The sequence below is a fragment of the Anser brachyrhynchus genome (genome assembly GCF_964034855.1).
Source record: "Anser brachyrhynchus genome assembly, chromosome: 1".
In the NCBI taxonomy this organism is placed as follows: domain Eukaryota; kingdom Metazoa; phylum Chordata; class Aves; order Anseriformes; family Anatidae; genus Anser; species Anser brachyrhynchus.
In genome coordinates, this window is record NC_137694.1 from 32,802,795 (window position 1) to 32,828,434 (window position 25,640).

A 25,640-nucleotide genomic window follows, 5' to 3' on the forward strand; every position below is an offset into this window, starting at 1 on the left:
ACAGAAAACGAATTAGCTCAAAAAGCTTCTCATTTGTCACAGTCGCTCCCTTTTACCCTGACAATGGGTATGTGCCATACATGTGACACTGAGGCCTTTCTTTCACAGTTCAGGTATTTGCCTGACATAATGAAGCAGTTCTCCAAAAGCAGACAGCATTTTCATGCACTGCCCCCTGAAAATGCCATATCCAGCCCAAATGTACCAAAAAAAAAGATGAATTCTAGGAACAAGAAAAGCTGGAGATTGTTTGCAATTCTTTTGCAGCAGTATTCCCATCTTCAGTTGTGAAGACTCTTGTCTCAGATTCTATTGTAATGAATGTGTGATAGGCTTTGTTGTTGTAGGGTGTATGTCCAATGAGCATTGCATTGCTTAATATTATGTTGCAGCAGTATATGTTGATATAACAGTAATGATGACATTCAGATAAATTTCAATGCTCCACAGCAATGCTCACGAATGACCAGAAGTCTGCTTTGTACTGAGCCATGTTACACAGGTTTTTATCTCAGAGTGAAAAATCTGAGATGAGACTGAACCGGTTCAGCTGTTCTTTAAGTAATAGAACTGCATGCAATTTGTAAATGCAACCATGTGAGTCAAAGAAAAAAAAATAAAGACAAATCTCAGAAAGTCACCACTAGGGAGTTACCTTAAACCAAGTTTTATGCCTATCAGTAATTCACATTTAGCGACATGGTGTACTGAATTCACAGGACTCCGTGACAGGTGGTAGCTGGGCATGCAGGTCCACTTAGCAACAGCACTGAGCTCAAGTAAAGCAAAGAAGGAAAAACCAGCTTGGTTGCTCTTAATCAAACCTTAGAGGGGAGCAGTGACAAGAATATGCCTGATCTTGGCTTAAATGCATTATTTCTGCAGAGCTGATTGAATACCATTTGTTTATACTTCCTTAGAAAGTCTGAAGGCTGTTACATGAAACATTAACAAAAGGATATGCTTATTTTTATTGCCTTTGAGTTCTTCTAATGCATAATACAGCTGCTACTTTTTTTTTTCTATAACAAAAGGGACATATGTAGTTAATCACCGAGTGTCTTGAGATAATGAGTACATTAGGTATTTTTGCATCTGTTTGAATCAGACTTTATTGTACTCATCAATAGGTAATTTCACTCTCACATGTATAGAGGAGAGGAAGTTCTCCCTAGTCCCTTCTAATGATTTGAAGTTATAGTTGCTGTGGTTTCTGACTTTGAACTAACATTTAATTACTCAGCTGTATTGTGTTTGGAGCCATGTCCCTGTGGGTCATAGGTATTGTACAAGTGTGGCCTTAATTCAATAAAGCTTCTAGTCTCCTCCAGGCCAGAAACTAAAAATTTGTTATTTTCTGGAATATGACTGCTTGTCTGGTTGTCCTGTACTGCTCATTAGGGAGATGAGATTCCCCAGCACGACACTGTGTGCTGTAGATGTCTTAACTCATTGCCACTATTGTTGAAATGGTACAAACACAGATTAAAAAAAAAAAAATGATGTTAAACAAACTGGGAAAGAGCTATATTTTTCACTTCTCTTCCCCAACACTTGTTCAACTGCTGCAATAGCAGATAATGCTGACCTTGTCTTGGTAGTAGGCACTATCCATCCTTAACCAACACAGCATGGTTGTCAGAGCCTTGGCACTCACTTACACTAAGGACAGAATCCATTTGTCCCTGGTCAAAGAGTCACTGTCAGGAAGGTAATCCATGTCCTAAAGCAGCAGGTTGCCAGTTTGAAGTGCCCATCATTTCTGGAGGAGCTCATCAGTCAGCTGCAGCTCCGTGCCCAGCCAACTCCAGCCTGAACCAGCTGTTTGCAAACAGTTCCCTGTCCTGAGGAAAGACAGTGGTGGTAGCCCTGCTCGATCCCTCGAAATGTTCTCATTATCCTGAGGTTAATGGATCATGCCATTCCCTCGTGTCCTATTGCTGGTCACCAGAAGTAAGTGATCAGTGTTTGCCTCTCAGTACCCTCTCTTCAGCTGCTCCTCATACATCTTGCCCTCTAGGCCCTTCACCGTCTTTGTAACCCTCCTTTGGACACTCTCTGATAATTCTGTGTCAATATAAGACAGACCTGAGGGAACGGCATGGAGCTGGGACAGGGGAGGGTCAGGCTGGGGGTTAGGGAAAGGTTCTGCACCCAGAGGGTGGTCGGGCACTGGGACAGGCTGCCCAGGGCAGTGGTCATGGCACCGAGCCTGCTGGAGTTCAAGAAGTATTTGGACAACACTCACAGACATAGGGTCTGATTTTGTGATGGGCCTGTTTGGAGCCAGGAGTTAGACTCAGTGGTCCTTGTGGGTCCCTTCCAACTCAGGACATTCTGTGATTCTGTGATTCTCTGAAAATTGCCTAATAGCAGGTGAAAAGCAGCTCTGCCAGGTTTGGGACACCGATACCAAGTAGGCACCCTATCCAAAGAATGCGCTCTGCCCGTAGTGTCTGTGCCACTCAGTGCTGCCAGCTGGAGGGAGCAATTTTGGCTGGCATCTTCAAGAAGGTGCCTTCTTGAATCTTTTGAACTGTTTGAATCCTTCCAGAATCCTTGAACTCTTGAATCCTGCCCTGGCCAGTTCTGTTTCCATCCCTTCCTCAGTGACCTTAGAAGCTTACAGAGCACTGTGCTTGTCAGTGCATTTATGGCCTGCACACCTGCCAGCATGGTTACATGATACAGTAACCCAGAACACAGCACTGTAGCTGTTCTGGCTGGTACAGGTCATTTTGGACAGTGATCTAGACCTCAGGAAGAGGTTCTTCACTGAGAGGGCTGTTGCGCACTGGAACAGTCTCCCCAGGGAAGTAGTCACTGCACCAAGCCTGTTGGATTTTAAGAAGCGTTTGCACTGTGCACTTAGTCACATGGTCTGAATTTTTGGGTTGACCTGTGTGGTGCCGGGAGTTGGACTCGATGATCCTTGTGGGTCCCTTCCAACTCGGGATATTCTATGATTCTATGATTCTATGTGATTTTATTTCATCTTTTAGGAGAGACATTCCAGCTCTTGCTTTCATACAAAATCATCTTCGATTTCACTCGCCCTCAGCTCTCAGTGAGTTCTGCTATCATGTGGTTTCCCACATCAGGTAATACACAAGGAATTAAATGAGGGAAACGTGTGGCTAGGTAATCCATTTTATCGCCTGTAGATGAAAATAAGAAAATGGTGTACATCTTTTTCTAATGTATCTTGGTGTGTATTTAAGAATATAATCTTATAATCCTTCTTGGATGGCTCTTTGCTTTTAGTTTCTCTCAGGTGGTCTTTGAGTTTACCTATATACAATACACAGCAGACATTAGGTTTATGATTAAATTTCATTCCACTTCAGAACTGTATGCCCAAAGCAGAGAAATAATCCCCAACAACATCAGTGCTACCATGTACAACATACCACTCACTTAGGGATGGGTGGCAGAACAGAAGTGACCTGCTTTGTCAGGCAGGCCACGTTAGAGGAAGCAAAAGGGACTGCTTGTGGTCCCGTCTGAAGCCCACAAGAGTACTTTTTGATGACTTTGCTTCAGCCTGTTTTCTATGGACTGTTGGAAAAGGCTGCTCTGACCATCCAGACTGTCCCACAGCGTTTCTGGTGGCCGACAGCTTTGTGCTGCATCAGTCACTGGTGGCTGCTGCCTCCGAGCGTGTTCCCTTGGCTGCACACTGGTACTTTTGTCCTGACCTTAAGTTGCGAAGCAACAGCTACATCTTCTGAATGAATGCTAAATACCCTTGGGGATGTTCCTGGCATCTGGGCCAAACAATTACTGCACTAATCTAAATTATACAAACTTCTACTATTCCTCAAGGTCAGGCTGCAAAGATTTGCATATCTAGACAAAGTGTTCCGTATACAGGGGATGAGACAAAGGAAAGCGTCACACAAACAAGCCTAACATCAGAAACAAGCAGATGATAATTTAAGCAGACACAAATACAGTTGTACCTAAAAAATGACGTTAAAAATGAGACAGCACTACTGAGGCTGCCGAGTCATGCATGCAGAAGTTATGAAATGCCAGGATTAAGGTCGCTGGCATAAACTTCTCACCTCCATTGTACGTATACACTTTGATACAATCTTTAATTATCTGTTCGCACCCATTTCTCCACAGGACCTCTGTCTCACAGGCTGCACTAGATGAATAGTGTTCACTTAACAAGAAGCTATTCAGTGTTTTGTTTTATCCTTTTTGTTCAGTGTGTGGCCCCAGGCCTTACTTGCTGCACACTATTGAAACCTTGATATGAAGATGGAATCATTCATTTCCTCATGGGCTTTTTTTGTGGCACTCATCGCTGCAGTTCCTAAGGGCTTTTCAGGCATTAACGTATTTATCTTCACAATAGCCTTCACAACAGGAGCATTATTGTCCGTTATTGTCCACATTTCATACTAAGGCACAAAGACATTAAAGTCAAAGGGTCCCTAATTTGAGATGTCTGAGGACATTACTATGAAAATTTATATTATTACCCATCTTTTAGCTGAACAGTTAGCTAATTGGGGAGAAGAGTCTAGTATATTATTTCATTAGGAGTAGACAGAGCCACATATTTATTTGGTGTAATCTTATTTATTATTATCCTGACAGCCTTATTTCCCTCATAGAAATCAAATGGTTGTAGAAGCAGTTTCTTTGCTTGTTCTGAGTGATGGCTATGACTCTGTCATATATTTTGTCTCCATAAAAAAAGAAAAAAAAAAGGTTATTTTTTACACTCATCTTAAAGAAGTACAGGCAGCCCTCTACTAGGCACTACAGGACTCTTACTATCCCTACAGGTATTTTGTCAACCCTTCCTCATCTCCCCAGTGGCAATATATTCAGGTCCAGCTCTGATTGATGTCAATAACAGCCATGACACTTGTCACTTGAAGAAAACTAAGCTTTGGGTGGGTTTTTGAGCCTATCACACTGGGGAAAAAAATAATAATAACTGCCTAGTTTGGTTTTAGAAATTTAGTTAGTATCTAAGAGAAAAAATCAGTTCTTTCTGGCAGCGGTGACTCCCATAACAACTGGTGAAAGTTTCACATCTACTGTTGTTTCTTGCATTTGTACTCTGCTTTCCCAGCTTCTGTAGCGGTTGCAGAGTGCAAAACTACTGGGGTCTATTCCATAATATCTGTTCCCACCTTGTAATCACAGCAGTTATATCGTCTTTAATGAAAAAGGGTTATGTCCCCTGGAGCAAACAGTGTGACCATGTACCTAAGTAAGGATCATGTGCGCGCGCACACACACACACACACACACACACACACGGTACAGATAACCTTAGCTTGCCATTTCCTAGTTCATGAGTCTTTACCATTGAAATGTCCAGACAGTTCCTATAATGCAGGCCTTTCCGTGCACATAATTCCTTCAGGTTTCACAAAAAGATAGGATCCTCAAAGTGAAAAGTCTACCATACAAATGCAACGTGTCTTATCTTTGTACTGAAATGGCTAGCTCCCCTGCACAGATGTTTGCTGTGTAAACTACCCAGTAATGGCAGCATATCTCTTTTTCCCTTCCTATAAGCCTCCTTCAAAAAAAGAGGAGACACATTGCCTCTGGGCTTCACATCAGTTTGTTGAAAGCAAAGGTTGACGGTAACTGTAGTGACGGTGACCATACCAACCTCCAGAGCCAAAGGAACATGGACTCTTCCTGCCCATTTCCCCAAACATGGCTTTTTCCTTCCTAGCAATTCCAAGCCTTCTCTCCCAGTGTCCCTGTCAACCCCCATCCTGGATCTTCCCCATCCCTGGTTCTGTGACTTCTCCCACTGCCTTTATCCGGTTCCAGTTTTCAGTCTGTGAGTCTCTCATTTCTAGTCTTCCTATTCAATAAATCCTAGTTTTTCACCCTGAGTTGTTTGCCCAAATCAAAACCTCTCCCCTCCTCACGATTCTTTCTAACATGCCACCCTCTGCCCTGATTCAAGCCATTCCCCTCCTCCTGCTCTCTTTGTGCAGCAAATTCCAATTTTCCTATCAAACCTCTCTCTTTGCTCTCATTTCCCTTCACAGAATGTCCCAGGGGAGCATAGCCCCCTGTCACACAGATGTACCGGGCCTGGTGCTTGGTCTCTTGGAGAGCTGGTGGGGAGGGAGAAGAGAGTGCTTGGGGTCACCGCGGCCCTGCTTGGCTCAGACCCAGCATTCAGAGCCCTCCTATCCCCATCCTCCCTTGTGCACTCAGCTCCAGTTCCCTGGCTCCATCTACACTCAGAGTGTTTGGGATTGGTAATTACAGGAAAACTGTCTCCCAGTTTTCAGCTGATATAGTGGGGGTGGCTCAGTGCCTCTTTGAGAGCAGCTCCATGTCCTTCCACAAGCAGCAGTGGTGGGGTGGGAGGCAAAGGGGAGATAGAGGATGCTCTGTCTCTCTTATAAGAGTGGCAGTTCCGTAGTTTGATAAGCTCTGGGAGCTGAGAGACACTTAGGCACACTGAGTGATGCGCTGTTTGTACAGATACTTCTTCCTGAACCTTTCACTAAACTCTCACAAGTGTGAAAGCTTAGACTTTGAAGAGGCACCTCAAACTCTTCCAGTTTGTGGCACGTATTCACAGGGAAGCAGAAGGTACATCTCTGACACAAAATTACTCCCTTGCTAAGCTCTACAGCTTTGCTTCAAAGTATAAGGCTTTTCTACAGTTAGGCAAAGAAGTTTATTTTCTCTTGGTCTGGCTCTCAGGAATGTTTAAATGATGTTAGCTGAAAATGTCAAAACCCTAAAACAGAAACATAGACACAAACAGAGAGAAAAAAAAAAAAAAAACAGCCTGAGGCAGACACCTGGCATGGAGTATGTTCAACCCAAGCAGTTAAATTTAGAAAAGATATAAGAAAATGAAATTGGTATTTTGTACACAGACATACTTGAACATAAGCAGAGTTGTGATTTCTATCTGTTCTGTATGGCACCTGTCCCAGTGGCAACTGGGTGCTCTTATCATATAAATTGTATGAATTCCTCTAGTGCCATTTCAATAGTAAAATATAAACTCAAAAAGCTCTCCTGTTCTACTGCACTTTGTTGTGTTTCTTCTTTTTGCACTTAGAAATTGCCCCCAAGGATGGGGAAGGGAGAGAATGGTCAGGGTATGCCACAAGAAACTTTCTTGCTCTTTCTCCCTGTGCTTGGGAGGGACTGGTAGGAAAAGCAGCCTGCGTGTGTGGAGCACTCTCCACCCTTGTCACCTGCTGAGTTTCAGGAGATCAGCATAGGCGAGGCTCTTCCCAGCTTTCCAGAGCTGTGCTCCAGCACCTTGGCACTGTTTTCAGCCCTTGTGCTCAGGCCGTGGCTCCAACTTGACAGGGCTATATTGGTTTGAAGGCAAGATGCCTGGTTCATCCTGGTGACCCTCAGAGTTACAGCTGAGTTGTTAGGTAGCCTCTTCTACGTCATCATTTCTCAACCCCATTTTCATTATTATAGCAATAATGCAGTTCTTTACCTAGGCATAGGACTTGTAAGTATAAGCAACTTTGAACACTGAAATTGTCTGAAAAAGAAAATATATATATATATGTTTTCATTCCGCATTTGCACAGTGTGTCCCATTACAAATAGACACAATTTTGAACTTTGTTCCTTAAGGAACACCTCAGTGAGTATTGCTAAAACAGCTACCTGCCAGGACAATATTATCTATAAAATGTAATTATTTATTCTATCTGTTACCAGTATTCTTAGTTTATAAGACACAAATTGCCATTGGAAATGCAGAACAGTAGTGAGAGTCTTAAAAGATAATAGTTACACAACAGACTCCCTTGGGGAATGGATAACCATGTATGTATATTCATGCTGAACCACACTGGCATACAGGCTACCTTGGCCTCCAAATTCTTTGTCAAAAACAAATAAAATTATTAATGCATTTTAAAGGGAAATTACTATTTGTATAACATTAAACTCAGGATGAGAACATGAGTTCAGTTTTCCTTAGTAATCTATTTCAAAAGGTAAAAATAGAGATTCAGATATCAGATGTGTGATTGGTAATTGAGTTTACATCACAGAAATCAATTTTGTGTTATTTTCAGGTGCCTAGAATTTTGTCATTATTGCCAATTAAGTAGTGAAACTTTGAAAAACTGTTTTCTTTAAAAAAAAAAAAAGTGGCTTTGGTACGTTTTATTAACTAAAAGAAGAAGAAAAAAAAAAAACAGATTTCCAGATATCTAGTAAGAATTCATAAAAAACACTTAGTTCTTTAGAATTAGGCATAAGACTGTATGTACTGTATATACTTAGTTAACAAGAAATAGAGCAGCTGGTTTGTTAAATGGTTGCTACAAAATATACCAGAGTGGCACAAGTGCTTTATCTTTGTATTTTGACTCTGCAGTTAAAGCAAAAAGTTTGGCAGCCAACTGCAGAAGAACTCAGAGGGGGGATTGGGAAATGCAGATAAAATGAGTGGGGAAAAGTCATTAACAGTTTAGGAAGGAACGGTTAATTCCTACCCATTTCATGGAATTTGTTATTTTGAGTTTCTTAGATGAGGCATGATCATTCAAAGTTGAGAAGTAGTTTATACTTTGTTCAACCTTTATATTGATCAAGATTACAAAAAGATAGGAAAATGTTACAGTGAGCTTTGTGTCTTCAAGCCTCTCGGATCTCCCACACTGTTACCATAGGAGCTTCTAATCTTCCACAGCTCTCGTGTGAGCCATGATTAAAAAAAATCTGTTCTGGTCAGTGGTTTTTGTAGCCCACATCAGGGGATTCTGTCTTTTGTGGATACCTGTGGTTTGCAGTGGAAAGATTATCAGATGGAGCTCTCAGATCCTCTCAGCATCTGCAAGGACTGTTAGCACGGTCTTTGCCAAAGCACATCAGCATATGTTATTTTAATACCTTAGCTTTTGAATTTTTGCTTGTAGAAGCCAGTAAAATTGCTTTTAGGCCAGGCCAGAATGTTTGGCCAACCTCTGCTGTCAGGCATGCTGCTGCAGACCAATAGCCCAGTAGTCTTCAATTCCTAAATAGCACATTGCTGTAATAATAACCTGCAATGTGTTTCTAAATTGCTTCCCTGCATTATACCTCTCCACCTCTGATTATAGATTCTTTGAAGTTGCAGTAATACTTGTCATACTCAGGTTTGCTCATATTTCTCATATTTCTTTCCTACTTGCATGCTTTGTAGCCATGCTTTGTACATGCAAACTGGATAAACGTCAGTAAAAGTATTCTGAGCCTGAGGAAACGTTAAAAAAAATAGTCAGAGTTTTCTTTTAAAAACATGACAGCAAGAATATTGCTTTTTGGACTCTAAGTGTTTTACGTACCTAACAACATAAAAGTTCCTGGCCAATAGCCACCAAATGGTAGTTAGCAATGCTGTAGACAAATGCCCTCACCTCCCCAAATATATTTTGTAATGCATTCCTCATACCTAAGCTGCTGCATTTAAGAGTGCATTTTTAATCTGTTCATTATTTTGGCAAATGTAGATTGCCCAGGACCCTCCAATGTATAATTATATGTTTGAATGAGCACAGCAACTTCAGTGGCAGACATTTGTTCTGTAGACGTGCTAGGAGAATTATAATTGATGCCTTTTTTATCACCGAATGAAAAAAAAGATAGGAGTACTGCTATAAACTGTAAGTTGAAATAAATTATGTAAAATACATAATTCGCATAATGATTGTCCCTTTATAAATGTTCATATAAAGTAACCATATCATTTGGGATAATTCCTCCTTGAGGAATGCTGTGAAAGAACAGCTCATTCATTATCTTGACTTGGTGAATTGCTCTAAAACAGCTACTCTGATGAGAAAATTGATTTAGCATTTCCTTAAACAATTGAAAGTAATGCTTGAATTTTATATTTGCCCGTCCACAAAGCCTCAGTAACTACCTGTATTATATGGCTTTGATTAGTTAAACTGGCACTCTCCAAAAAACACACGCATCCACCTCTCCTCTACATATGTACACACGCGCAAAACCTTGCTTTAAAACCCCATCTGGTCTATTAATCACACCAAGAGGGTAGTCACTCATCTGCTTTTCTGTAGCTCCCATGATTCGTTGGTGCCAGTAATTAAAAGTTTTGGAGTCACACTTGGAAGTTTGGAAGCCACGCATGTGTATATATATATATATATACTTAGCGTACTGCAGTTGGTTCTGCCCTAGCAACAGCATTTCTAAGAGCAGACAACGTGTAGTTTTCAAAACTTTTGTCAAGAAACTTCTCAAAATTAAAAATACCAAGTATTGAATTAAATCTACTGCTTGTAGATGTTAAGGAGAAAGTTATGGAAGAAAATATGATAAGGGGAAAAGCACATAAGTATGATTGTTAATGGCAAAAATTACAGAGATTTAAGGCCATGTGGTGGGTGCAAGATAGAGGAAAATTTCCAAAACAACAAATAATGGAAGAGACCACCTTCCCCTCCAAAGAGGGGTTCATGGGACACTTACAACTGACCCCAGAGAAAATATACTGTGAAAGGAAATAGGCAAGTTTTCTTCCAAAATTAACATTGGCAGTGGGGTGGAAAAGAGATTTCTTGCAGATCAAAAGTAGACTGACTAGGAGGGTCACAGGAGGGCATCCTTCAGAAGGGCCTGTTAGTTTGGATAAGCTTCTGCCAAGTGCTATAAATATGTTTTCTTATCTACACTGAGTTTCCAAACCTTTTGGGGTTGTCCACCCTGTCTCATCTTTTTTTTTTTTTTTTTTTTAAATTATAATTCAGCCTTTCCTCATGATCAGCAAACTTGCTATATTTAGATGGAAATCTCAATAAGAGAACACTTTAATTCATTCAAGGCACACAACCAACCAACCTCTGATTTTGTCCCCAAGGTTCAAAAAGACACCTTTAACAGTATTCTCTCTGCTCCCAAGGATTTTGATGGGAATAGTTTTGAAATTCAAACCAAACTGTTGTGTTTGTCAAGACTAGGGTGAGTTTGTGCAATTAGAACTTGGTTCACTGTGTTTTTGACAAGTTCTCCCAGGAGATTTCTAAACATTGAAAACCTTTTAGGATGAAGTTCATGTTTTCTGCATACAGTTGGCAGAGGTAGATATATTGCTCTGGTCTAAAAAGCTGAAATTGCATTTTTCCTCTCTCACACTCAGAAGTGAGCTTTTGCATTGGGGTCAGCGAGGAGACTATAGAGAAGAGATCTTCCCTAATTTTTATTCATATTTGAGGCTATTGTTTTGGGTTTATGATTTTGTTCATTCTTTAAGGCATCTAATTTATGTATGCATAGCATACAAAGTAGTAGAAGCATTTCCCCAAGGGATAAGAAAATGAATGGATTCTTTTTTGGAGTGGGGAGGGTAGATTGAAAGGGGAGAGCTTAAGTAAATAATTTTTGCAAGTATTAAGTCACATACACTCTCTGTAATAAGAGGATATTTCATGTCACTGAACTGCAGTGAATGACTAATGTAATACTGTGGTCTGTATGGGAGATACAGTATAATAATCCAAGCAGCACACTAGTTTTATGTAGCCTCTTATTATTATTGAAAATAATAGAGCTAGTAGCCTGTACTTATGTAGGAAGACTATTGTTGTCTTTTTTTTTTTTTTTTTTTTCTCAAAGGCTCTTTAGTCAATGATGTACAATAAAATGAAATAAGGGTATCTTATGACAAGGATCTTATGGTGGTTCTTAGCAAATGGATTTTCCTTTAATTTTTCTTCTGCATACTGATGAAGAGTATGTTTTGTGTCTGATTCAGTAAATTGTTTTGAAATTAAAGAATGTCTCTCATAAAATAAGAAACTAACATAATAGAATAACAGAATTTATAAACGCATTGCACATCAGTTTGAGGTCTTGATCCAATGCTGAGTTCTATATTCATGAGAAGTTGTCTGAGATGGGATCACTACCAGCCTGAGAATGTCCTATTTTATCTTTCACATCCTCTCATGTTAGACTGAGAACACCTTGGTGTTGGACATCTCTTTCTCCTTACCTAGGGGGGTTAATTAGTAAGACCCAGCTACTGCTTAGCATCTCAGTCTCTGAGAGGACACCGTAGGGTAGGAAACCCTCTGACACTGTAAACTGCTGAGCACTCTGAGCTGGCTCGCAGTTCATCAGACTCACACATGGATAGAGTCCAATCCAAATTTAGCTTAATTCTGCAATTAGCCTCCTGGCAAAACGTTCTGGGAAAACAGTATACATCCCTTTTGTGTTACATTGCCCTTCTATTTATGTGATTCTTCAAGCTGAATTTCACCAATGGGATACATTGACATTTCTTCAAAACACCAGGAAGAAGATAGATGGGCAGTCACCATTGCTCAGGTCTAAGAGCAATGGGGCCAGGACATGTCCACAGGGCAATACCTCTTTGCTTCACCCATTCCTCCCCAAGAAATATCATCAAAAATGTCTGTTATTGGCAGGGGAATCTGCATGGCTGCACTGCTCATGCAGGAGCAATGGGTGAGGAAAACAGAAGGATGCACAGGGGACAATTTTAGTTCTATGGTCAGACATGGTTTCCTAGGCCTGCTGTTAAAGAATTTGGCATTCTGTATTTCACATCAGCACAGTTAAGAAAGCTCTTTTCCTTTGGTTTTTGTGGATTTATACTTTCCGTTAAATTTTCCGGTCCATTTGTATCAGAAGGCTGGGCCATTCCATTTACATCTTGCTGAAATAGTGTCTTGTACTAAGATTTATTTTCAGGTGGCTAAGACAGATGTTCCCATTCAATGAGGGTCCATGTCACCAGAGCAGCTCCATGAGTATTCTGCTGTTTGTCTTTCTAATTTGGTGAGGGAGACAAGAGAAACTGTCTCATATGATCATTAAAGTTATTAGGATGCATGGAAAAAAAGTGGATAGATAACTACAAACTCAGAAAAGGTATTCAGAGGTCATTAGACCAGCTATCATTGACAGTTAGGGCTTCTGTTTTCTGAAAAGAAACTTCAGAGTGAGAAAGGACGTCTGCTTTGCAGCATGTACTGACAAGCCCAGAGTGACCCATCAGACTTCTGGAGTGGGACTCAGCTGAAACACACAAGGTGTGATTTGTCTGGAAGATCAGGACTGTTAAATTCAGGTGACTATGAGAGCTAGCTCTCTGCTGGTTCCCATCATAGTGAATGGAAATCTAACTCATGCAGTCAGTAGAAGTTAGAGACAGATCTGGCTGCACATATAATGCAAATAAGAATGGACAAAATAAACATCCATAAAACATATATCCATTTTCACTTGTATTTTAGATTGTTGATGATAGTTTGAAGTCACGTTCCAGAAACACTGATGATTAAGAAATCATGCTGATTTTATTTTTATATGCATGCCTGCTAAGGTTTTATGTGTTTCCTCTTTTGCTGCCCAGATGTGTTTACATAATGTCTATGCAAACATAATGTATGCATTTTGTACTGCCACCCCAACTGATACCGAGCAAGTAATAACTTCTAGAACAGATGTGCTTAATGGCAACACCACAGCTTTGGAAGATAAAATGGAAGGGTGTGGGGGAGAAGTTGAGGAACGCAGTGTTGTCTTCAGCAGATGAAGGCAGCACATTAGCAAGCACAGTATGCTGCTGCTAATCATATTAGCAGGCTATAACAGGACACAGAAAATTATTATAGCTTTAATTAAAAAAAAAATAGCAAGAAGAAGAAGCTGAGAAAACCAAATTTATTCCATATTACTGTTGTTCCTGAAACAAAAACTTCAGTGCAGATAACCAGGTTTTGCAAAGTAAGGCCTTCTTTCAATACGTGTGCACTTTTCTTTTTCTTTCCCTACACATTAAAACTGCTATTTTTAATTATCAAAAGTTATGAGAAAAAAAATAATTTTGGAAGAGACATTGTTTGTTTGTTTGTTTGTTTGTTTAAAGGAAAGGGAATTTGCACAGACTCTTTTGTAAAACCCACTTTTAAATACATTTCTCTGTGCATTCTGTATTCATCTGGTCTTCCTACTTTGCCATATTTTAGGCTCTATTAATTTTCTCAGTATCAGCCAAATGCAGCAAATAATGCTTTTTCTTTTCTTCAATGGAAAATAAACATTGCTGTTTCACTACCTTAATCACGGCTAGTTGAACACTGCACAAGCACATGTGTTATTTACAGTTACAGATGCAGCAAAGCAAGTTGGATGATGGTTTTCAAACTCAGACCATCGGTCTAAACATGCCACTTCAGACTTGATCCTAGATCGTGCTTAATACCATAAGGGCAAGTTTACAGTGTTTGTAAGCAGCCCCAGATTTTATCAGAACATGATGCTAAAACTCTTCAGAGCATGTATGATCTGAAGGAATTTTGTCCAGGACAAAACAGCTGCTCAGTTATCTATCCCTAATGTTGAGGCAGCTGATTTACTTTCCGTCTACAGTGAGCAACATATAGTAATCCCCTTGCTCCAGTTTTCTATAACACCATTTTTATTATGTTGCAAAGCTCATAGTGAGGAAAATATCTGCTCAGATATGTTACTGCAAATCTATCTTCCTGGGTTTAGGCAACACTAAAAAACACCATTAAGATTTGGATATCAGACAAGAAGGAAATTCATGTTTGTGGGTATTTGGAAAGAAACAGGGATGATACACTTTTTAATGCAGCTGAAATTAGCTGGAGACAGTAGCCTTAATGCAAAATTACTTTAGAGCTCTAAACAGAGCTTGCTGTTCTCAAATAGGTACAAACGGCATTAGCAGTCTTTACAAATCCTGAAGTGCTCCAGATTTCATATCAGTGTTGAGCTGAGATGTGGGTATATATTCCACAATGCAAGGGTATGTGTATGAGTGCATATGTACTCATGCTGATGAAGATGATTACACAACAATATATTTAAAAATTATTTTTATTCTCCAAACCATAGTTATTCTTCTAGGGTACCAGAAAGATTAACAGCTTTGTCATAAGTGATTGCCCTTGACAGCAAGCTATAGACTCAGGAAATCTGTAAGTATAAGTATATACCTGTGAATGTTCATTTCTCCTATTTACCACAGAAATGGCTTTCATAAAGTGTGTCGCTGAGGTCGTTAGAAACTATTATGGTTAACATGCTGGTGGTTTAGGGAAGTTTCATGTAGGGAACAAAACACAGGTGCTTTGCAGGAACTGATTTCTTTGTTTCTTACATGCACACAATCCTGTAACATTACAACTTTATTTAGCAGCTTATCCAACTCAAAAATTAACTGGAAAAGCTCACACTGGTGTTTCTCATCCAAATGAATTACCTGACAGCTATTTAGCTTAACTAAGGTCAGACGTGAGTGAGACAATAACACAAGAGTAAAGTCTTTAAAAAAATGGAGAAACTGAGAGACAAAATAAAAGAACATTTACTTTTGAGGAACTTTTTTTAATCAGCATTTTCAGCATTTGTGAATAGATAATCAACAGGTGAGAGTGAATTAAAAAGGAGAACCTCACTATCACTTAGATATATGAGACCTCACATTTGCCTAATGGAAAAGTTGCTGGACATCTTCCTAGGACATCCTGGGTGTGCACAGAGGTTGTGTGTAGTGATGTCTGCTGCAAGGATAAAATTGCTTCGCCTTGCTCTTCTTTGACTCATGAGTAGCTAAAATTTGAAGGGAAGCTGTTAGAAAGAACAGTCTTTGCCTTCAGAAGGAAACAGTGATTACTCTTATCCCTGGTCAATACAGGGAGTGTATTAATATGTGAGACCTTCTGGTATCCATCCTTCCTTGTGCAATGGCTTGCTATCAAGCACGATTTATTCCTAATATAGTAGAAGTAATTGACACACATTAATACTCCACACTGCTAGCACTATTTGTCCTATCAAGGAGCTAGCAATGATCATTAAGGACCGGAGTAGTATTGTGCTAGATGATGTTCAAAGACAACCAAACACAAGTGCCCTGGTCCTAGGGCACTTGATCGTCAAAGAAAAGTCAAGACTTAGGTCTGGTTAGACAGACAGGCGTAAGCAATACTGATGTCATTGGTGAGGATGACAGGTAATCCAGGTTACTTAATGCATGACATCCTCACATTTTCTCTTAGCAAAGAAAAGTCATAGAGGAGAAAGCTCTGCATCTAATCAAGAACTGCACAGGGGAAAATGTCTTTAGCTAAAAGAATCATAGCCTGAATTTATAGGCAGATAGAAGGAACAGCTGCCATACAGAGAGTCTGTACCTAGGGTGGTGAAAGATCAGAAAGGATTTGAATATGAAAAGAAGTGCCCTATATTTTATTTGATCAAAGAAAAGAGTGACATGGTCAAAGAAACAGACTAGAATGGTCTTTGCAGCAGCATTTCTGTGTTGGTGGAGAACTGCGCTCATAAAGACCAGAGGGAAAGATGCTGATGTAACTGAACAGCAAATGATGAGAGCCTCGATAAGGATTTTAGCTGTGGGGTTTGATAGGAATTGTCATATCTGTGATATGTTATGCAGAAAAGATCTGCAGTATCAAGACATTACCAGGTTGTGAGGAATGAATAGAAGGTGATACCCAAGTTAAAGTCACAGGAGAAAGAGAGAGGGAGTGCTGTCTCTCACAAAACAGGCATCTGCCAGTGCATATAGGCATGGATATGGGTCTTTCAGTAAAATGCACACGTTTCTTATTTTGGGCAGTGTATTGGGTTTATATGGCAAGGTTTTGGTAGCGGGGGGGTGCAGGGATGTCTTCTGCGAGCAGAGCCCAGCAGCTGCCCCATGTCAGATCAGAGCCAGCTCCAAAGGGACCCACCGCTGCGTCAAAAAGTGATGTTTGCACCTCTGTGAGAGCAGTTTTAAGAAAGGGGGAAAAAAACAAACAAACAAACAAAAAAAAACTGCTGCACAACAGCAGCTGGGAGAGCAAGTAGTGAGCAATAACCCTGCAGCCCCCAAGGTCAGTGCAGCAGGAGGGCAGGAGGTGCTCCAGGCACGCAGCACAAGTTCCCCTGCGGCCTGTGGAGAGGCCCCCGGTGGAGCAGGCTGTCCCCCTGCAGCCCATGGGTCCCACACGGAGCAGATCTCCACGCTGCAGCCCGTGGAGGAGCCCCCGGTGGAGCAGGTGGATGTGGCCTGGAGGAGGCTGCGGCCCATGGAGAGCCCCCGCAGGAGCAGGCCCCGGGCCGGAGCTGCAGCCCGTGGAGAGGAGCCCACGCAGGAGCAGGGGTCTGGGGGGAGCTGCCGCCCGTGGGGGACCCGTGCTGGAGCAGTTTGCTCCTGGGGGATGGACCCCGTGGTACGGAGCCAGGTGGGAGCAGTTCTTGAAGAGCTGCTGCCTGTGGGCAGCCCCCGCAGGCTCAGTTGGGGAAGGACGGCATCCCGTGGGAGGGACCCCACGGGGAGCAGGGGCACAGAGGGACCGTGAAGGAGCGGCGGAGATGAAGTGTCAGGGACTGACCGCAGCCCCCATTCCCTGTTCCTGTGCACTATTCGGGGGAGGAGGTGGAAGGGGGTGAATGGGGGGAAGGTGCTTTTAGTTTGCTTTTAGTTTCTCACTTGTCTAGCTTGTTAGTAATAGGTAATAAATTACATTAATCTCCCTATGGTGAGTCTGTTTTGCCCATGACAGTAATTGTTGAGTGACCTCCCTGTCCTTACCTCAACCCTTGAGCCCTTTCCATCTTATTTTCTCCCCCTTTCCCTTTGAGGAGGGGAAATGAGAGTGGTTGTGGTGGAGTTCAGCTGCCTAGCTGGGTACAACCACCACAAGCAGTCTGAAATTTTGAGATTGCTTTGAGCTTGCTGTGGAGAAACCAAACGCCAATTCTGACATTTTAATAACAAAGGTCACTGTTTTGAGAACATGTGCGTACATGGCTTTGTCTGGGCTCAAAATGCAATAACGTGTAAATTCAAAGTGCAGAGACCCAGAGCTTGTCTGGGATCTGTGTGGTGTGGAAATTGTTTCCTTTAAACAAGTGGAAATGGATAGTAGACTAAAGGACTCTTAACGATCTTTTAATAGAAAAGGTTATTCAGGGCCAAGCAAAAAAATAAATAAATAAAGGGAGACTCTGTTGCTGCTTTGATTGGCAAGGAGGGAGTTGTTGCTCTCTTATCATTTGCTCAAATAAATGAGAAATAAGCAAGGCTTGCAGCGGTGGTTCTAGAGAAAGGCCAGGAGCTTAGGGAAGCTAGGCAAAGACTGAGGAGGACAGGAGCATAAAGATGATGGAGAACAATAGCAAGGTTGCAGGTAAATCCATGCCTTACATTGCAGTATTGTGCAGAAATAGCCTTTGTATTGGTGCCTGGTCCTGGAAGCTGTCTTCAGTCTCCTGTCTCAGCTTGAAGCTCAGCAGCTCAGTAGTAGCTGGTGCATGGGCCGGTGCTGACACAGCCATGGTGTTCCTGGTATCTTTTGGAGACTGGCTGCCACGGGCTGGCTTTGCCTATTTCTACCCTGTTTTACAGTGTGGTCTGAACAGGAGAAAAGCAAAAACTGAACTAGTTTCGATATGCAGATCACCCAGGAAAGCATTCGCATTGTAGCAGCATAATGGAATGCACTGGTTGGAAGCAGAAATTAGAGAAATTCAGGGCAGGAGTAAAGTACTTCTCCAGTACATTTCCTGCATATTTCAACACTGGAGTAGTCATCCAAGCGTTACAGTGGATTTTCCATATTTTGAATTCTTCAGGACTAAGTGATAAAAGCTGTGGCTCTGTCTGCAATTAGGGACTTTGTACCACAGTTCCTGGTGGGTTTTTATGATTGTCATTGCTAATAACATCCCAAACAGGTGAAGCATAAACAGGTAATCAGATCAAATAACACCTTCTGGCCTTGACAACTATGACTAGAGTAGCGCTGGTAATACCAATATGAAGTAGAAGGTCTTCTGAAGAATATCTTTCACTCTGGGAGATGTGTAGCCTCACTGAATCCATGCAGATATACAGGTGAGCTGGGTTAGGGTATTGGTGTTATAGATGGGTATTTCTGGTTTAGTGAGGGTATGAAAACCATAATGTCTTTCAAACTTTCTTCCTAGTAAAATGAGGTATTTGCAAAGAGCAGAAGGCCAGAAACTGAGCTGTAGATTTGATTCCACAGTCATAACAGTGAGTTCTGGTCATGGCTGATGACTTCCCTTGTTATGTATATTTGAATATACAAAATTAAAATTCTGTTTGTGTGTTAGCAACTCACAGTTGCAGAGATCTTGGCCACAGAGATCACTGCAAGTTGCAGTACTGCAATGAAGTTAGAGATAAACACAAAGGATTCGGGCCTTTGTCTCGGAATTCCGGCTGCTCATTTCTTATTTCAAACACTTGCAACATTATATAGGCATTGATTCTCGTTAGATTTCCTCTGCCTGTCTGCCGTGCTCTGAGAGCTGAAACAACACTATCTAAGAGATGCAAAGACACCTGAAAATATAAAGCCTTCTACCTGATAAGTTAAAAGGATTTTTATAAATTAAATAAAAAATGCTATTGTCAGTTTCTGGAACAAACACACGTATGTACATTCATATATGCATTTGCTGAGTTCTTTCCCTCTATTTTTCATTTATTTATTCAGTTGGGTTTAAAGTGCAAGTTTGTTCCTAGTATTAAATACAGCACATATCATCAATACTTAAAGAAGAAATATTCAGTGGGCATTTTTCCTCTTCCACGGTTGTGTCTGAACAGTGTTTATATTATTTTTAGTACAAATATGTACTGTGTACAGAACATCCTATGAGCTACACAGAGGCAGAAGGAGAGCTGAAAGCATGGCACATTTGGTTGCCATTAATCATTACCAGCTTTAATCCCAGCTCCACCTTCTCTGTGGCAGTTTTCGCTGGGTGGAAAGGAGCTGGTGGCTGAGGGATGTGGGGTCGTGTGTATATGAAGCGTGGGATGCTAGGGCCAGATGGAGCTCCCCCAGGCAATGCTGTTTCTTTTTCCCAGATGATGGTAGAGAAGGGCCAGATCATATCAGCAAGCGTGGCTTTGATGCTCATTTACCATTACTAAAATAACTTTACTTGAAGAGATACCAAATCAGTGCCTCCAGCTGCACTGTAGGGTCTTAAACCAGTACCTCACTACCTGGTGTTGTGGCAGAGTGCATGCATTTGTTTGGCAAAGGGAAGAAAATCAAAATATCATGATCGCCTTTTTTTTTTTTTTTTTTTTTTTACTGTGCTTTTGGGTTTAATGAGGTAGCTGATAAAAATCAGAGGTGCTCTCTTTGCCCCCACTGAAACACCGGGATGAACCCCTCAGTGATCTAAAATTTATCCCCTGGCTGCCCTTTCTTCATGACTGCAGAGTGAAATGAGGTAATAACCTCATTTGATTTGCACATCCCACACAACTTGCCAGTGAGGTTGGAGACCTCTGTGCAGCTGATTTAAGTCTCCTGGTGCTGGGTTGGTTTCTTCTCCACAGACTGCATAGAGGTATTCTGCAGACCCCCAGGTTAGAAAATGCAGAAGTAGATGAACATGAGTAATTTGATGCTGATGAATTTAAAGAAGAAACATGTAGGTCATGCAGTATGAGAGGCAAATATGTGTTAACAGTATGACAGCGTGAATTTATTTTTCAGATGGTACAAGTGCAGATGTGGTCTAAATATGGTATTTGGGGCACAATTTCTAATAAGATCCCAGAAATGGCAGAGTACAGGCACCTCATTAGTGAGGACTAAAGCTGATCAAGTGACTCCACATAATTATGAGCTGAGAACTGAAAGAACATGGCACATGTCATTCATGTCCCAGAGGTGAGCACAGACTGATATCAGAGACCATGGATACAAAATACCCTGTGTATTTTCTTAAAACAAAATCATTTTTGTAAAATAAAAATACCAGCTCTGGATGATGCAAAGCTGAGGTATGTTTCAAAGAGGGAAGCATTTATGGGTTTGCACATTCAAGCTATTAGTGTACATATGAAAAAATGATGTGGATTAGTTCCTACCAAGCACCTTGAAATTCTTAGAAAAATGTTTTTCTGGGTATTACAGAAGTTAAGTTTTCTTTTGTTCGTTAGTGAAGAAAAACAATTTTAATAGAGTCAAAAGATGTTGGACAACATTTTCTTAGACTCTAAATAGCAGCCACTCTGCTAGGTTTGGATTTGACAACCTGATATTAGCGTTAGCTTGAAAAGTAAATAGCCATCTGCTTTTCTCCTTGACAATAATAACAAAGCTATATGTTTGCAGGTGAAGTATATGCATTCACACTTATCAATGCTATGAGACAAGTGAAGCTCCAAAGGCTATTTGATTAAATAAATTGAAGCTTAATTTTCCTAAGTGCTGTGGCTATAGTGACTTTCATGGAATTCAGTAGGCTTAACTCATTCTTTTATTCTCCTGTTTTATTTTTGTTTTGGCATTTGTTTGTTTTAATATTGTTTTCAAATACATCTTTCATTTTATTTTAGTTATTTTTATTTTTAAATTTTATTTCTCTATTTCCACTGGGTCTACTCTTAGCAGATATTATGATCAGACTGTTAGAGGTGTTACACTCAAAACATTATTTATGGCCAAAGAAGAAACACACTCTATAGATAAAGCCAAGATTTTTTAAGTAGTATCATTTAAATTTTAACAATACAATCCAAGAATTGTTATTAGTTGACTTGTAATTCTTACAGAAAATATTTCTACACAGAAAATGTTTCAGCGGTAGTAATAATGTTAAAATAGTTGTACACACACACTTCTTAGTTCCTGCCACTTCTCCTGGTGCTTTGTTCACCCTCTGCTGCTCCATCGAGCCCTGAGATCTGTGGTTTCAGTCTGGTGGGGGCCGAGGGGTCATCATGGCATGTCCTTGGCATCTGGAGTCCTTCACTGGGAGGGATATGATGTTCATGCTGATGTTTTCTTTATAAGTAATCTTTATACTTTTTAACACACTTTTAGACCTTGTTTTTTCTTCACTGATCTGAAGCTCCACATTACGGCCAAATTTACTACACACAGTTGCCTTTCACATACGTTAGATGCTATTTCTTTCTTCTCCTTATTACCCCTAAAAGCAGTTTGCCCAGCTCCAGGTCTGCATTTCTTCAGCAGACCAAGGGTGAGCTGTTTATGGCCGTGGCCTCTCCAGTACCAGCCTGTGCACATCTTTATCACCCCACACCTGTATTTCTTTGCACTGCAGCCTGTCTCCAGTTCTCAACACCTCTGCTATCCTACCAACCCATATTCCTCTATACAACATAATAATAAAATATTAACATTATAAAACCACAGCAATACCATACAAAGGATAACAAAATAAAACAAATTTGCCATAGCTACCTCATCAGTTAGAAAAATTGCTGTTATAGCTGACCTGGGTAAAGCAGACCTGTGGGCAGGTCAAGAACAGTTCAGACAGGGCAAGCCTCGGTCCTGAGGCCTTGCAAGCTCACTACAATGCCTGTGGTTACGGGGTAACACGTCACAATACAGTTCAGGCGTGCTTTATACAGTATGGAGTATGCATATAGAAAATGTGAAATAATGTACCACGTGAAAGGAAGCTGTACCTGGGAGTATCAGATACGGAGTTTTCTAATGGGCTCTCACCTGCCTTTTATAATGCAAGCATTAACACGCTGCTGGGGTTGGCTGTCTGTTTTGCTTTGTTTTATGAAATATTTTTCAGTCTCAGTAATTATTTGCTGAGACAAATAATACACTAAATTCTGCATTTAGTAGGGTTGGCGTTCTAGTTACTTATTATTTAATTTGATCAGAAAAATGCTGAACTTTTTTTATAAAATATGGATGCAAAAACACAGTCCAACACAAAATTCTGTCTGATGGAATTTTGTCTGTAAATCAGCAAAAAGCAGTTAAAATAGTAGGAGCAGTGGGACAAGGCAAGAGCAGGATGCTAGATTTATGATCCTATCTTTACTTATTTCTAGTGTGAGTAGGCAGAGACCACAACTCCCTGTTTGTTTTTTTCTTCAGGAATATGTAATGTTTTTCTTCCTATTTATTCCCATTTCTTCCTGGGTGAGAGTCTGTCTGAGTTTTCTTGAGACAGGAGTCCAGAGATGTATATTAGCTACAGTGAACGGAGAGTGCACAGTCATAAAATATTTATCTTTGGGCACTTTTTGAATGTCTACCAAACCTAAGGGGATGTTTGCAGATGCAGTGTAAGGGATTGTGCAGCTGGGCAGTTATTACCGTACCTCATGACCAGGAGAGCATGTGTTGTGTTGGTGATAAGGGAAAAGGAGAATAACCTTATTTCTCTTATCTTTTGCATCTCTAAATTGGCACTTTCTGTATCTCTGTGGACACTGAGAACCAGGTGCAGAGGGTCAGGGCTTCTCCTTACTTATATGCCTGTTAATCCATTTAACTCTGTATCAGAATGTGTTAGCACAAATCAGTTGCTGTTAGCGTTTGTGCCGAGCTAAATTCCCTGCTGGTAAAACTCAGTCTTCTATTTTCCTTCCACTGTAGAGAGTGCTGGAGCTGCTTAGCAATTCTTGCATGTTAAGTCATATGCAAAGGAAGCCTAAGTTATTTGCAGAGCTCCTCACATTTCAGATTCCTTTTTCTTATTTTCAGTAAATTCAAGTGCCTGGTTCGTGGGATACAAATCCAGGTATATGCATGGGGACAGGGCCAGTATGTTTTTAACTGTCTGTAGCACACTAAGTAACCCCTCTGGTAGTAACTACACCAATTCCAGCAATGTTGCTGGACTTTAAGTTCTGGTTGTAGTGACTTGTGCCATGACCAGTGGTGGGTGCAGATAACTAAATGAAAAATCCTCTAAATGCAGCTCCTTCTCATCTGAGTTACCCCATTCTACCAAAATATGCATGACAATAGATAGGTAAGAGCTTCCACATTTCCAGCATTACTTTGTCAGCTGAAATGCAGCAGTGGAGAAAACTGTGCTCAGATTGATTCAGGCAGATTATGTTGAAGGGTCTTCACTTGCAGGGAATGTTTATTTAGATGTATTATGAGCAAATGCTGAAAACACCCTCTAAGTTGAACAAGGTGAATACAAATTTGTGAAAGACTTGAAGTGTCAGGCCTTCTTTGCCAATTTCTTACCTGTAAATTGTTTGCCAAATTAGTCACAGTTGTAACTTGTATTGCAAGGTTGCTGTAATTAGTTACATCATGAACCAATACTTATTTTTACACAGTGCAACACATAGGTATTTATATACAATTTTGTAATATCAGCTGGTACAGGGGGTTCATTTTTGTCATTCTGAAGTGAACTTTTAAACGCATAATTATATGGAGCTGAAGTAAAAATCATACAGTGATAGCTAATATAAACAAGATATTCTATTTCAAATGGTTCAGTAAAACTTAAAGTGGGAAAATCCAATCATGGGAGGCTTAAAAATAGAACTTTGCCCTTTTGATAATTTAAGCATTTTAAAGGGCAAAATATACTGTGAAAGCTTATATTTAGGCTATTACTCTTATTTTTTTAACAGGACTGGGAGTTTCCACATTTTATGGGTGATGTTGAAGTGAATCTGCCAGGCTTGCCATCTGCACACATGCAATTCAAAGTACCATATTTCCAAAAGATCTTCAAAGAGGAGTATCATATACATATAACAGGTATGTAACCTTACAGATTGTGATACAGGCACACGTTGAACCGTGTCTGTGTAGGAAATGTGTGCTAGCGTGTTCTTAATCACATATTTTCTTTGTTCTCCCCCATGATTTCTGTTTTTCTATCTGTTTAACTGTCTTTATCATCCATATATAAACCTCTCACAGAAATAGGAAATCTCTATGTTATGAATCAGAGACCTGCTGTTTGTCATGGATTTCAGCAGCTTCTTGTGACACTAAGTAATATCCAGTGTAGCTTCAGAGATCTTTTATCTAAAATTACTCTCCAGGGGAATTAGCAGCTTATTTCATTTTAAAATCTCTTATGCTTTCAGATGCCTTTGCTGTGATTTATGCTAATATCTTTTCATAACTTCGGTCATTCTCATCTGGCAAAGGCCACTCATAACCATACCTCCATCATTCATCTAACCAGAAACAGACAGTTAAATAACTTCAAATAAAATAGAATTGTGGTTATTTGAATGGATGGCACATATAGATGAAAGTATCCAATCCTTCTATACTATGAGACAGTATTTGAATAACAGCAGAGAATGAAAAAGAGAGGAAGGTTAAATAGGGATAAATATTTTTATTTTACCTTCAAGCTATGTCGAAGAATCCATTGGCAAGAGAGATGAATAGTACTGGATAGCAAAAGAATGCAAATGCAAATTGGCAGGGGTCTTTAACTGCTAATATAAACAATCAGAGCACACAACAGTGTATAGGAATAAGATACATGAGAGCATCCAATGACACAGCCATACAAAATTCCTGTAGAGCAGGGACAAAAGGAGCATTCAGAGATCATACAAAGATACAACCAAGAGCTAGCAGGTGAGCCCGAAGCTTAACAGGCATCAAAAGCCAAAGAAAGAAAACATGCAAAGGAAGAAAGAATGAGGAATCAGGACTCACATAGGCTGAATGAAGCCTCAGAGAAGTCATTTGCAGCAGAGAAGATGGAAATCTGGGCGATCAGATTGGAAAACAGAAAAGAAGAGAAAATGAACACAGAAGTTACCTGTTTGCTATTGAGTGACAGGAGGCAGATGGGCCAGTAGGAAG

General features: G+C 40.5%; 1 protein-coding gene across 5 annotated transcripts in view; it reads left to right on the top strand.

The window, feature by feature from the left end:
• TMEM117 (transmembrane protein 117) overlaps positions 1 to 25,640 on the top strand; it is a 218,271-nt gene that overhangs the window by 182,392 nt on the left and 10,239 nt on the right. For all 5 annotated transcript variants that reach the window (XM_080576685.1, XM_080576686.1, XM_080576684.1 and 2 more), the window contains exon 7: positions 24,437 to 24,566. In XM_080576685.1, the coding sequence (XP_080432811.1) occupies positions 24,437 to 24,566 (130 nt within the window). The remainder of the gene's footprint in view (positions 1 to 24,436; positions 24,567 to 25,640) is intronic.